This window comes from Molothrus aeneus, chromosome 3 (assembly GCF_037042795.1).
Source record: "Molothrus aeneus isolate 106 chromosome 3, BPBGC_Maene_1.0, whole genome shotgun sequence".
In the NCBI taxonomy this organism is placed as follows: Eukaryota; Metazoa; Chordata; class Aves; order Passeriformes; family Icteridae; genus Molothrus; species Molothrus aeneus.
This window is the reverse complement of record NC_089648.1, coordinates 94,422,738-94,436,438: the sequence shown is the minus strand read 5'-3', so window position 1 is coordinate 94,436,438 and position 13,701 is coordinate 94,422,738. Positions and strand designations below refer to the sequence as shown.

The 13,701-nt window shown below is 42.8% G+C and overlaps 1 protein-coding gene across 2 annotated transcripts in view; it reads left to right on the top strand.

Annotated features, from left to right (window-relative positions):
• The first annotated feature begins 675 nt into the window (after positions 1-675).
• The window catches only part of KCNQ5 (potassium voltage-gated channel subfamily Q member 5), a 279,890-nt gene continuing 266,864 nt past the window's right edge, over positions 676-13,701 (top strand). Inside the window, exon 1 of one of the 2 annotated variants that reach the window (XM_066547411.1) lies at positions 676-1,034. In XM_066547411.1, coding sequence (XP_066403508.1) covers positions 679-1,034 — 356 coding nt within the window. In that variant the 5' untranslated portion in view covers positions 676-678. The remainder of the gene's footprint in view (positions 1,035-13,701) is intronic. The other variant, XM_066547410.1, reaches the window with a different exon arrangement.

The following is a 13,701-nucleotide window of genomic DNA, read 5'->3' as shown; positions in this document are numbered from 1 at the left end:
GCCGCCGCCGGGACTTACGGCACTTTTGTTACTTTCTCGGACTTACATGGACATTTCCCCGGAGCGCGCGTAGAACGCGGGCGCCGCGTCCCGCCAGCCGCTCTCCGCCCGCCTCACCGCGGGCACTGCCGCTGCCTCTGCCGCTCCCTCCCCGGGACGCGAAGGCTCCCGGCGGCGCGGCCCCCGCCTGCCCCCACCGGCCCGCCCGCCTCGCCGACTTTCTCCGCCGCTCGGAGCGAGAGCAACAGCTTGCCCGGCCCGGCCGAGCCAAACGACGCGGGAGGCAGCGAGGGAGCGGGCGGCGGCGGGCACCGCCGAGCCGCGGCCTCTCCGCCGGAGCCGCGAGGAGCTGCCCTCCCTCCCTCCTCCCCGTCCCGGGCCGCGGAGCCACGCCGGGCGGCGCTGCGGGGACCGGCGGCGGGGCCCCGCCGCCCGGGAGGAGAGCGCGCCCGGGGGGGCGCCCGCTCCCTCGCCGGGGCCCCCGCGAAGCTGCCGCAGGCCGGCCCGCCGCGCCGGGCGCCCAAAGTGGCCCGCGCCCCCGCGCCCCGCGGGCGCCGCCCGGAGACCCTCGGCCCCCGCTGCCTCTTGCGGGCTGCTGCCGCGGGGTGCCTGGCCGCCGCCGCCCGCGTCCTGCTCCGCCGCGGCCCCGGCGCCCGCTCCGGCGCCCGGGGTGATGCCATGCCCCGCAACCACGGCGGCGGGGAGGAGGGCGGCTCCGCGGGGCTCTGGGTGAAGAGTGGCGCGGCAGCTGGCATGAAGGATGTGGAGTCGGGCCGGGGCAGGGCGCTGACGAGCTCAGCGGCCCGCGGCGACGGCCTGCTGCTCCTGGGCACCGGCGGCGCGGCCGCCCCCGCCGGGCTGCGGGAGGGCCGCCGCGAGAAGCACGGCGCCCGCATGAGCCTGCTGGGGAAGCCGCTGTCTTACAGCAGCGGACCGAGCTGCCGCAGGAACGCCAAGTACCGCCGCCTGCAGAACTACCTGTACAACGTGCTGGAGCGGCCCCGCGGATGGGCCTTCGTCTACCACGCCTTCGTGTGAGTACCGACCCGCTCCCCTCTCCTCCCGTCCTGTCGCGTCCTGTTCTGTCCCGACCCCTCCCGTTTGTTCCACGGGCTGCCTCCCACATCTGTCCTGAGCAGCGCCCCGCTGCACGGCGCGGCTGGTACTTCCCTGCCTGCCCCTCCGGTCCCCGGGCATCACTCCTGCCGGGACACGGGGAGGACGAGTATCCCGCGAGTCGCGCCGAAAGTGCCCGGGAGGAGTCAGCGGAGGCGCGGGAGCCGCTGCCACCTGCGGCGCGGCTCTCCGCGGGCGGCGGGAAATCCCGCACAGCCCTAAGTGGGAGGTGATGGGGGGAAAGCTCGATTCACCCGGCAGAGAACCTGCGGGGAGCACGGCGGGGAGCACGGCGGGGAGCACGGCGGGGAGCACGGCGGGAAGCACGGCGGGGAGCACGGCGGGGAGCACGGCGGGGAGCACATGCTCACTGGTCTCCCGGGCGCCCGAGGCAGCCGGTTTGCGCGGGGGGAGACTGCGCGGCGCTCCCGCTGATGCCGCACTCCGGCCTCGAGATTAGACGGAGCGTGGGGTGTCGGCGGCTGCCGGGTGCTCCCCGCGGCGGCGGGGCGCACTGGGTACTCCAGCGGTACCCGCGGCCCCTGTCCTGCCGAGCGGACACCGAGCGCTGCGCGGTTTGAAAAGTTACCGCCGCGGAGCCGCAGCGCTCGGTTCTGCCTCCAGAGTGTTTTCCGGGCGCGCCTGGTCCCCGCCTCGCAGGGAGTGCGGGTGACGGCGCCTTCCCACGCGGGTGCTCGCCGCGGGATGCTGCGCCTCAGGTGCGGCCACCTGCCGCTGGCAGCGTGCAGCGAGCGGCCGCCGGTGCCTGCCGCTGCTGAGCTTTGATCTCAGCAAGTGACGGTTCCTGTCCCACTCATCCTGAAAAAGCCCGTGAGGGAAATATGTTCCGTCCCATCTCTCAGCGGAGAGCGGTACTGTCACCGCGCTGCGAAACTTGCGCTGCTTTAACTTCAAGAGGCTTGCCCGGGACACCTGTGCGAGGGGACCCGTGGCTGTCGCTGCTTGCAGTATCCTTGGGGTCAGCCATGCTCCTCAGTTCATTAGCAATCCTCTGTTTTTATGGGTTTTGGTAGTATTCGGGGGAAAGGCCCTACTCAAAATCCTTTTTGATGGCTGAGCAAAACATGCAGCAAAGTCTGTCAAGGAGCCGTAACAGTGGATCATATTTATGGGTGAAAACGTGATCAATTACAGAGGAAGGAAGTTAAGCATCCCTGTATTGGGGATATAACACAATTTATTGTTATGTCTGACTATAGGAAATACATCATAAACGAATCAGAATATTTAACTGATAAGCTGTAAGTAACTGTATTTGTTCCATGATAGTCATGGAAATCAAGCTAGCGGCTGCAGCATCTTGGCTAAAAAAGCAACTGTTCCCTAAAAGCTGTTTGACAGCATAAATAGTGCTCCTCTCCCAGCAGTAGGGGAACCCTCAAATCTTATTTTAAAAGCAGCTTGTTGTAGGTAAAAATGTGCCAAAAACATGGCAGTCTTATTAATAAGGTACTTTGTGGATAGATTCATTTAGTAGATGACAATTACTATAGACAGCAAGTAATAGAAATGTGCTTTATGTCATATATTATTCAGTAAAAGGATTTTTGTCCACTTAGAGGATCTTCCCATTATTTCTGTTTTTCTCTTAAAATCAACTCTTACACCCAAAATGTTCTTCTTGGAGGGCATTTATTTGGTACATTTTGCTGTCTGGGTCCTTACAGGTGTTTTCCTGTGGCCTAGATGGTTGTTAATTAGTATTGCAACAGCCACCAAAATATGTACTAGGAATCATTTTATGTCAGTGCCTAAAGTTGCCAGCCAAAATATTCAAATGATAGTTTTGGACCTTTTTGTTTGAACTCATGATAGAAATCTTCAAAACCAGAAAAGTTCGAGTTGGAAATACAGCTGAGAAGTTTAAACCTTAAAAAAAAAAAAAAAAAAAAAAAAAGGTGGTAAATTTCCAAACAGAGTGAAGTCATGACACAGCAGCGCTGTAAACAAGGAAGATTGCCAGCTGCGTTTAGATAATTGCCTGCATAGAAAGAGTGCCAGTTTTAATTTTTAATTGCAAATGGCAATTTTGGCAAATGTAATGCCAGCATTACATCTTTTATCTGAACAGATCTGTGTGAAAGAGCTTGAAACACTACTGTAGTATAAGACACCTAGTAATAATATTACCTTAAAGTATCTGTCACTGATACAGTGTTTAAGGTGCATTTGAAGTTCCACTGGATTTCAGTTTGACAGCCATCCTTGTTGCCAGTGATGCCACAGTCTACAAATTATTTTAATGTGTTTGTATAATTCTGATTTAATCACAGTCAGATAATAGTATCATATTTATGGTGTTCCAGGCTCATTTTTTTCCAGCCACTTGATTGAATATAGTTGCATCTTGGAAAACAGACTTTCTTACAGAATTAAAAACCAAACCAAAACAAAAAAGCCACAGCTATTTGAGAAAAGAAGTCTTGAGACGAGTAGCTTAGAGTTGCAAAGACATTACAAAGTACGTGGAGGAGATGTCTGTTTCTACCAGTGCTAAGCTATTCTTGACTGCAGTGGAGCCCGTTATAGCTCTGTACTATTCCTGTTACAGGAATGGGCTATCTGGGGTGAGACCTTTTCAGTAGATCATTGGTCTCCTGAAACCTCACTCTGATATGCAGGTTGAAGTCATGCAAGGGTGGTTACAGAGTTTTGGTTCTAAAGGCTTTGATCTAGCAGTTTAGATTTGCGTGTTTGTTTTTTAAATAAGAACTGGGGAATTGAAGATTTGTTACAAATAAGAAATCATTCATGCAGTGGTATCAGTGATATTTTAAGGTATCACTCCCATAGGGAAAAACACTTCAGAGCTGAGAAGTATGCCCAGTTAACTCTTCTTTTTTGTTCTTGCCCTTTCAAATAAGATAAAAATAGGCCAGCCACCTAAGGAATGAGTGTTGTGACCTACATTCAGAAGTCAATTGGTTAGTTTATTTGGAAATACAAACCTGCCAGATTCTAGAAAAGACAGCTATTTTGCAAACTTCTGCAGCTAGGGGAAGAAGTTGCTCTTGAGCAAAGGCCTTTGATTTCAGTAAAGTTGTGCTGGGGAGCAGAGCCATAAATGACATGTTTCTTGAATCCTTTTTTGTATGCCTCAGTAGTTCTTTACATTGAAACTCCTATTAAAATTTAAGATCTTTCCTGCAAGTTTTTGAAAACCTTTATTTCAGATACCTCTTTATGCCACACCACATCACCTACACGTGGAGCAATGTGCATATTTAACACGTGTGCTTACTTTAAAAGGCTGTGATATTGTAACTTTTCAAAAGCATTGTCTTGGAATGTCACAGGATTTCTTTGTGTTATTGCTGTTGCAGTTTATTATGGCTTGTTTGGTGTGATAAAAATGTGCAGCCATTGCCTTAGAATGATCAAAGGGGAATTCCAGATTTGTTGCAAATTTAACTCTGGGTTTCATCTTCAGTTATCATAAGGGCTTTGTATTATTTTTGTTCTTAATTGACATTCTGAAAATGAGATGGCATGAGATGTTCAGAAAAAAATACTGCTCTTTGATACTGTTTATACTGGTAGGATATAATTAGTTGCATAAGTTTCCTAATTTAACATGTTGGATTTATTTCAGGAATAATAAAGTTCCTGTTTCTTACTGACTTCTTTGTAATGTATTCCATGCAGAAGTCTTTGACGTTTGTTGTGGGGATGTCCTTCTCTTTACAAAGCTACCAACTTTTGCTCTGTAAGCTTCTGAATACCAAATCACACATCTGGATGTGTGCACAAGGATGGTAGCACGTTGCATGGCCTGTATTGATAGGTTTTCATGGACATCCCCCACTGACCACTGCAGAAGAAAAGATGCAGTGTTAGCTGAATTGCAAGAGCCTGTATGGTATTATTCTTGTCTTTTGCGTTATTGATGGAAAAAAGACCGAAAAATTATTTCTGGAAAAAATGTAATGATGCTATCAAAGATTTAACTAGCTATTTTAGCCTTCCAGATCTGCTGGAAAGGATATAGCTCAGAAATGATCAGGATGGCTATTGACCAGCAGGTCTTTGCATGTGAGCTAACAGAGCTGCATCACACCGTGCCCTTGGTATAATAATGGAGGCTCCATATTCTGATTAGAAAACCAGTCATGTGCAACACCCAAAGGACTTGCTTGTTCTCATGCTATGAAAGTAGGAGAAATTATTTTATCTCTTTCTTTTTTCCATCTTCTAGCAACTAATGAACTAGTTCCAGGTGCTATATGGGTAACTCTACAGCTTTCATCTTTTCAGACACCATTTTAGAGTCAGGATCTGTTGCTGTTAGGGTAACAATATATTTCTATATGTTTGTAAAAACAATATATTTCTATATGTTTGTAAAAACAAATAAAAACATGATGTTTACAATTAACAAACAACAGTGTTGACGACATAAATATGTAGCAAATCAAGTCTTATTAGGTGCTGAGGAGTTACAAATTTAAAACTCTTTAACTGTAGCACACAAACCTTAGTAGCACTTTCTTTCAGGTACAATGAATTAAAGTGGATATTTAGATGCCCTTCAGCAGTGATTTGCTTCATTTGAAGCAGTCTGTGATTCTATACATGTGCATATTTCTCACCTACACATTGTTTTGAAGGAACCTTAGGAAGTTACCCAGTCCAGCTGGGAGATACACTTTTCCCAGTCCTGTGATGTGGCTTTGTCTAGACAGGTCCTAAATTTCCCTGGATGAAAATCCCACCACCTTGCTGAATAACCTGCAGGTCTGCAACCTGTCTGTTGAAAAAAGAGGGGGTTTTACATGAGGAGGGAAGAATGGAAGAGCCACCCTGAACCTCCTAAATGGCAATTTATGGTCATTGTCCCTTTATATATGTTCTGTCATTGCTGAGAAGATTTTGGCTTCTTTATCATTTTGATTTACCTTCAAGCAGATGTAGGCTACTTGAAGGGTCACCTGTTAGATCACCCTTCTGTCAGACCAAACATGCTCAGCTCCATCAACTGCTCCAAGACAAAAGCTCAAGGCTCCTGAGTATCATGGTTGCTGTCCAGCATCTCCTCTGTCTTCTTCACATCCCTGTTCATCTGGGAAGGATCACTGACTGCCCTAGTGCTTGAGGCCATGCTGAGTAGAGAAGAAAACTTTTTCAGTCTGCCAGTCCCAGTGGCAGACTGTGTAGTTGCTTGCTGCTTGCCTTATTTCTGACAAAAGCATGTTGTTGCCTTTCTCAACCTGCTGTGTCCACAGAAACGGCCTTTTTGCTGGGCCTGCCACCCAAGCAGTGGGTTCCCAGCCTGAATGGATACATGGGATTGTTCCATGTGCATTGCACCAGGTGCAGATGTCTGCTTTTCCCTTAGCTGTGCTCATAGATGCTTATGGTCGCATCCAGTATTTTCTTGTTCTGTCTCAGTTGTTGTGTACTGACCAGAGCAGTGGAGATGGCACAATCTTTAAAAACTTTACCCTCTTTGTCCTCTTCTTTGTGATTAGTAGAGAAGATTGAATGTTCAGCCATGCTTAATTCCTCCTCTTTCCTGGTGCTGTTTATGGACAGCAGACCTCTCCTGGAACCCTGTCATGGGCACTAAATTACATCTAGCTTCTATTTTTTGCTTGGTTTTTTGTTGGTTTGTTGTTTGGTTTTTTGTTCTTGTTCTTTTTTTGGGGGGGAGTGGATTGTTTATTCTTGTTGTGGTGGTGGTGGTGGTGCTTTTTGTTGATGTTGTGTTGTTGTTGTTGGAGAGTTATTTTCCACCTCAGGATTTTCAGTAGATAAGTATCAGGAATGTTTATGCTACCTTAGTAAAATCACATTTAGTTTTTGAGGATTGATCTACTAAATTTTCTCATTTGTATTAGCCTTACTTTCTGACTCAAGAATGGTTATCCAGAGGAAGCACCTAATTTTCTATAAAATCAAGATAGACCCACAGCTTTCCACAAAGAAGACTGCAAAAGGCTTGCTTTGAGAAAAAGTCACCAAGAACTGGATGAGGGAAAGTTCATGCACGTGGACTTTCTTCTATTTGTCATAAGGTTTATTTCTTAAATAAGATTAGGAATTGTGTTCAGGAATGTGGATAGTAGGTTAGTATTGGAGTTTCAAATTAATCTGCAACCTTTGCAAGCAGAATCTTCCTCCTCCTAAAGCAAGATATGAGTTAAGAGTTTTTTTTATAATTATCTTTTTGCTGTAATTTTTTCTCATTTCACAAAACCCATGCAATGAGCATTATATGTGGGGATGAGACTCCTATCTCAGATCTATTTTTCTTGGTGTGCCAGTCTTTGGAGAGGCATTTCTTGTCTTTTTTCTTGAGTGTCTTGTAGGATGTGGAGACTCTTGGGTAACTTTCTGTGGTCTTATGTGATGAAAGAACCTACCCAAAATTACAGATTTATTCTAAGGGATGGTATATGAATTTCTAGTATGGAATAAAATACGTGTTCTCAAAGGAGAAGTGGTTTTAGTGAATTAAAGGAAGAATTTATAAAGATTTTAATTGCCTGTGAGAAAGTATTTATGTGACAGATTTTCAAAGTAGGCCCTGAAGAGTATGTTAATGATCTAGACACTTTTCTTCACTGGACACTTTTTAAAGTTTCTCTGTTGTTTAACTTTTTAAATCAAAAGTAGGTAATGATATCTATTCAGACTTGATGCTCTTTGCATGCTCCAAGTTTGACTATATTTTTAATAGCTATTCACCCTGTTTTACTGTTGATTGTAACTTAATTAAGTTTCCTGAATTGGATGAAAGTACAATTGAACTAATATTTCACAATAATTTCAAATAATTGTAGCATCAAATGGAATACCAATGATTATTCAATTAATAATAGTGATTTCCCTATTCATGAGAATAAGCATAATTAATATACTTAACAAAGCTCATAAAAATGCAGTTAATTTTTTCATAATTGTTTCAGTGGAAAGGAAAAGCACATGGTTTGTTACTTTATTAATCATCTTTTTATGGAGACGTTCTATAGAAGGAAAACCTTTTATTCCTAGACAATGTAAACTGCTGACAGTGCAAATAAATCTCACTATAGTAAGGTAGTTATTTCTTATTAATTCAAAGGTAAAACTTAGTTGCCAAGTGTCTAGCATTCTTATATGGCTCATATTTTCATTAATATAAATAGTGAATATTAATGAAATTTGCAACTGATTTTAACTGAAGCAAAATAGTCTTCTGCTCTCATTTAGAAAAGATGGAGTAGAAAGCATGAATAATACTATCTAACAAAAAATCTTTAATATGTATACATAGTAGACATAATTTACTGTGTTATTCCTACTGAGGCAGATGTTTTTATTTCACAATAAATGTTGCTTTTTCTCATTAACATTAGCACCCATACCATTTCTCAAACCATAACACAATACAGCATGCATTCTTGGTTTTTAAGTTAATGCCGGTGCATCAAGAGTCACTTGTAAACATGTGTTATATAAAATATACTGAGTTTGGGAGAACTTGCAATTCTTTTTTTCTCTTTGTTTTTGTGCAAGATTTTGTTATTTCTTTTTGTAAATTGGTTTTACAGATTTCCTGTAAGAGAGCAGATGTAGATTACCCAAGGGATTGCCACCACAGGTCAGTTAAGGTAGAAAATTCTTGAACTGTTCAGTTTATCAATTGCAAAATAATTTTAAGGAGTTGCCCTTTCACGTGCAAAACCCCCCTTCCTTTAAAGATATTAATTAAAAGTTCAAAGGCTGTCTTATAGGTCAGCTGCACCTAATCAAGAAATATTTTCAATTTTCTGTTGAGCATTAGATTTATCTTGTGATAGCTATGTGAGTTGCAGTGTAATTGCGTTACAGGAAGCTCAGCAAAACGTTCATCATTTGGGGCACTGAAGTGTAGTCTCAGACAGTGTCTTCTGCTTGAAAGACTATGTGATTATTTCTTAATATATATAGTCTGGTCCAGTGATGCAGAGGTGGACACAGTCCTCCAGCCAGGCATATCTGAAATTTTCTGTTTGGACTTCATCCAAGAAAATCTTCAAACATAAATGTGTGTGTTTTCCTTAACAGAGATGGACATAAATATGTCTCTAAGCATTTTCTTGAAGAGTGAATAATTTTCAAATGCATGAAGTACCTGCAGCTTCCTTTCATTATTCTATTGTGCATTCAATGGGTAATTCACTTTTTTCTCCCCACTTGTACAGAATGAAGTTTAACAAATGAATCATGCTCTTAAACTGATTAGAAATAATGAAGAAAGGAAGTTCAGTACTTGCCCAGGTCTTGATTTAAGCAATATATTCCTGTTTGTCTTGGCTTCCTTCTTGCTTTGAGACTCCATAGTTTGACCAAGCAAACATATAAATGCCATTTGAGATTTCTGTAGAGTTTTAATTCTTTTCTTGCAGTCATACCTGATACCATATGGAAGGAACAGGCTGGTACCAGGAGTCAAATATGATCAAACCAAGAGAATAACTTTATGCTTTGAGAAAAAAAATGCTACTGAACACATTCAGATACTTCCTATTTTACTTGTGTCATAGATTAGAACACTTGCACACACTCTTGAGGTCATTCAGTCAGAAACAGCATCTAACTTCTCCTAGGGCATTAAATTTATTTGCTTTACGTGGCCTAAGCTCATCCATAACCATGGTATCTAGAAGTAAATGCACAAATCTTTCCCTTTGAAGCTCTCGTGACAGGAGTGCACTTAAAAGTTACTGCTGGGCCTTTCTGAATATGGGTGAGAGTCCTGACATACTTGAGAGTACCTTTTGTGGGAAAATTAAGATGAAATAGTGCTTTAGATGCATTTCTATAGGTGGTGGAGATGGAGGGCCACTGATCCTTGGCAATGAGTTTGAAAATGTAGGCCACTCTCTCTGTGAGAAAAGTCTCTGTAAGTGCATGGTTTTAGCAGTGAAACTGCCCTGTCACAGGAGAGTGAATAACTTCCCTGAGCAGCCTGTTCCAATGCTTGACAATCCTTTCTGTGAAGAAATTTTTCCTAACATCCAAACCAAATCTAAACCTCCCCTGGCACATCTTGAGGCCACTTCCTCTTGCCCTATTGCTTGTTACTTGAAGAAGAGACCAACCCCCACCTCACTTCAATAGGCCTTTCTTGCACCTTGGGCCACACTTACTAGAAATGTTAATATAATGTTTCTTCTTCAGGGAGGTTCCATTACACTTCAGGTGCAGCTATGGCTAGTTACAGTAAGTGTGCATGCCCTCAAGTGACTTATTCAGCTTCTAGTTGATGAATCTGTGCATGTTTATCTCTTTGATATGTCCCAACCACATCAGCAGACTGAAGATGAAGCAGAATTCAGAATAAAAGACAAACAGCTTTGCTAATGTCTGGGGATGTTGTAAATTTTTGTATAATACAATTTGCTCAAGCAGACGTATTTCTTTCCCCTAAAGCTTGGAAAATAGAGATTTCATTTAATGGTTGGAGATACAGTCTGAAAGAGAGTTATCCTTCCTGAAAGGTCACACTGACTGCTGACTAAACTCGTGATTTGTCTTTGCAAATAATTTGTTTGCTGGGTGGGGTGTTGGAGTTTAGAGGTTATTGTTGGCTATGATGAGACAGATGATGGTCCTGAATTCCAAATACGTTTGGAAGGAATTTTGACTTTCATCCTGAAAATTATTGTAGACATAATTTTTAGTGGTGTTATTAATAGATTTAGGTATTTACAGAGTAATTACTAGAAACCATCAAACTGAACAGTGATAAATGCTCTTTCCTTCATTAACGATGGCAAAAAGTCATCTGAATTACAGAGATTTTATAAAGCTTCTTTAGTTTTACTTGAGAAATTCTTCCTTGGAGAGAGGTAGGACTAATCTGAAATCTTCAATGCTCCCATGTTATATGTGGGCGCTCTGCATGAGAATTTGCTGTTTGGAGATATTACATGAGGAGAGTTATGGTGAGAGCATTTGTGGCATTGCAGAGGCAAAAGAAGTTATCTTTCTCTGTGGGAACACAATCATTGAGGGAAGGGAGAATTCATGAAGGTCTACTTGACTCTAACCATACTTGATTGATACTGTGTATTACTTTCAGGTTAGAAATGTGCTTGTCTTCTGTTAATAATAGAAGACAAGCACAAGACAATAAAATAATAAAAACAAATAAAGAAATTTATTATTTCACCCCTCCCCCCCTTTTACCTGTTTTTTGTAGACAGAAAGCTGAAGCAATAGTCTGAGTCAATTTACTGGATTTATATGTAAATAAAACATGGTATTGACCTTTACATTTTCCTTCCATCGAGGTCTTGATCCTGTATGCAGATCTGAGGAAATATCACATGAAAGTTTTGTTCACAATCATTCCTGATTGCTTTTCCTTTGGTAAATATTCATGTAAATCTTGCTGAAGCTGAGCCTCAGCTGGTTTATTCCCATTTGGGTCCACTCTTTGCTGGAGCTGAGGTCACTTTTTAGCTGATCTTACAGGTCATTTCATGGGAAGAGCTGCAGCTGGACAGCAAGATGCAGTCCAGTGTCTGACCTCCAGCATGGCTACATCTACATTTGGAGGAAAACCTGGGGAGATGCATCTTAAATACCCTCTGGAATTCAGAAACTCGGTGAGAAATGCAGTCCTCAGGGAATTTTTTCTTGAAACCATAACTGAGCTAATAATACACATGAAATATAAAAGACATCTAAAAGTATACTAATATTAGATTAAATGTTGTTATTGCTGATGTTCATGAATGGGAAAGCTGGAGCTGAAGTAACTGTACCAAACAGAACACAATACCACACCAGTAACTTTCAGCAGGAAAGTATTTACTTGGAAAAATCCTTTGAATGATTTTGCTCTCCAGGATTTTTCATATATCAATATTTGTAAGTTCCTTACCACAGTGAAAGGTCATAGCATTTTTTTGGCTTGCCTTTATCAAAAATTATAGGAGTTAAATAATATAGTGGATAGTGACTGAAAACTCAGATATGTTGAGATAAAACATATCATTTCAGATATGATCTCTACCTGGAAGATAACATTTACTAGCAGAGTGCTCATTTATATAAGAAATATGATTTTACAAAATTTTGATTGTACTTTTCAAGCTTAATAATTCATGACAAAATTGTATCCTTCTCTATAAAGTAAGACTTAGATGAAAATGATCCTGGCTGAAAGTGTGAACGGTTGTAAAGATCTGGAAACAATTGCAGAAGAGAGATCTCTTGACTGATGAAGAGATCCGAAGTGTATTTTGGTTTTGGAAATGGGATCAGTATATTAGAGAGGCTCATTCATCTCCCAGTCTATATTTAGCATCCTGCAGTGCACCAGTGAGTGCCTTCATCCCAGTGCAGCGTGTATCACAGTCATGGCTCCTGACCCCACAGGGTATCTGCTGTAGTCAGTATTTTGAGAAGGCTCAGTAATAAAGTTCTGTCTTTTGGCCTTGTCTTTAAACGTGAGGCATACATGTGTAATGGATATGTGACCTTGGCAGGTTGTGCTGTTCCAAGTATGGATCTGTGGATTAATTTCCAGCTGAGGGCTGCTTTCCCTACCTTTAGAGGCTGTGCAGGTGGTGGCAACAAATCACTACACATACAGTTCATACTGTTTTCTGGCAGGAGAATAGAATTGTTGCCTTGCAGTCTAGCCCTGGGAATTGCTGGTTAGATGTTCCAAAAAATCATTAGCACATTAATTTGATTAAAAACAGTATTTAATGAAGAACACTGGAAAATTGTTAGGACACCTTGTGAAAATGATGGCACGTAAGAGGTACAGTTCTGGAGGATGTCATTTACTGATCTGCAAATTTCTTTCATGTAACAAATGCAGAATATACAAGTTCATGATTAAATAATCCGAGCATTTAAATAATCCTGCATTTTTCTAAATCACTGCAGACAACAGTTGTCACTGTCTTTTGTGCAGGATGATAACCCAGTCATCATTGTTGAGATGGACCTTTATAATTCCTAACATGATCTCTGTTGAGCTAATATCTCAAAGGTATGACCTGTCTGTCACCACAGCTCAAATTGTTAAAACTCTTAATATTTCAGTTCTCGCAACCTTCTTCTGTCTGGACTCAGCAGTGTGCTCTGTGTGCTCATCCCTGTGGCTGTACAGCCCTTGCTCCTCAGCAGCTCCTCTTACTGCTCCCTCCTTGCCTGAGGAGAAAGTTACTTCTCTTCACTTTCAATAGCTGTAAAAAGTATCTGGCTAGTAAATTTCTAAAAATACATTTATAAGTGAATGACAAAATCAGAAAGTCAGCTTTGCATGATTCATTACGTGGAAGGAAACAACAAATGGAACTGTTTCTTTTTGCTGGGTCTGACACCCTCAGCAGCATGTGATACAGTGCTTTTCATGTGCCAGTAAACTACTTGACAGTAGACTAGCATGAATGCACTTCTGACTTACTGCAACTGAGCCTAACCTCAGTAAAACTGTAACTAAGTCTGTGATGTGTTATTTTCCCTTCACTTTCTGAAAGTGACACTTATTTTGGCAGATGCTGAACTGCTGCATGAGCTAGGAATTTAATTGTTTAACAATTTTATGAAGATTAATTATCACATGGTTGATGAAAG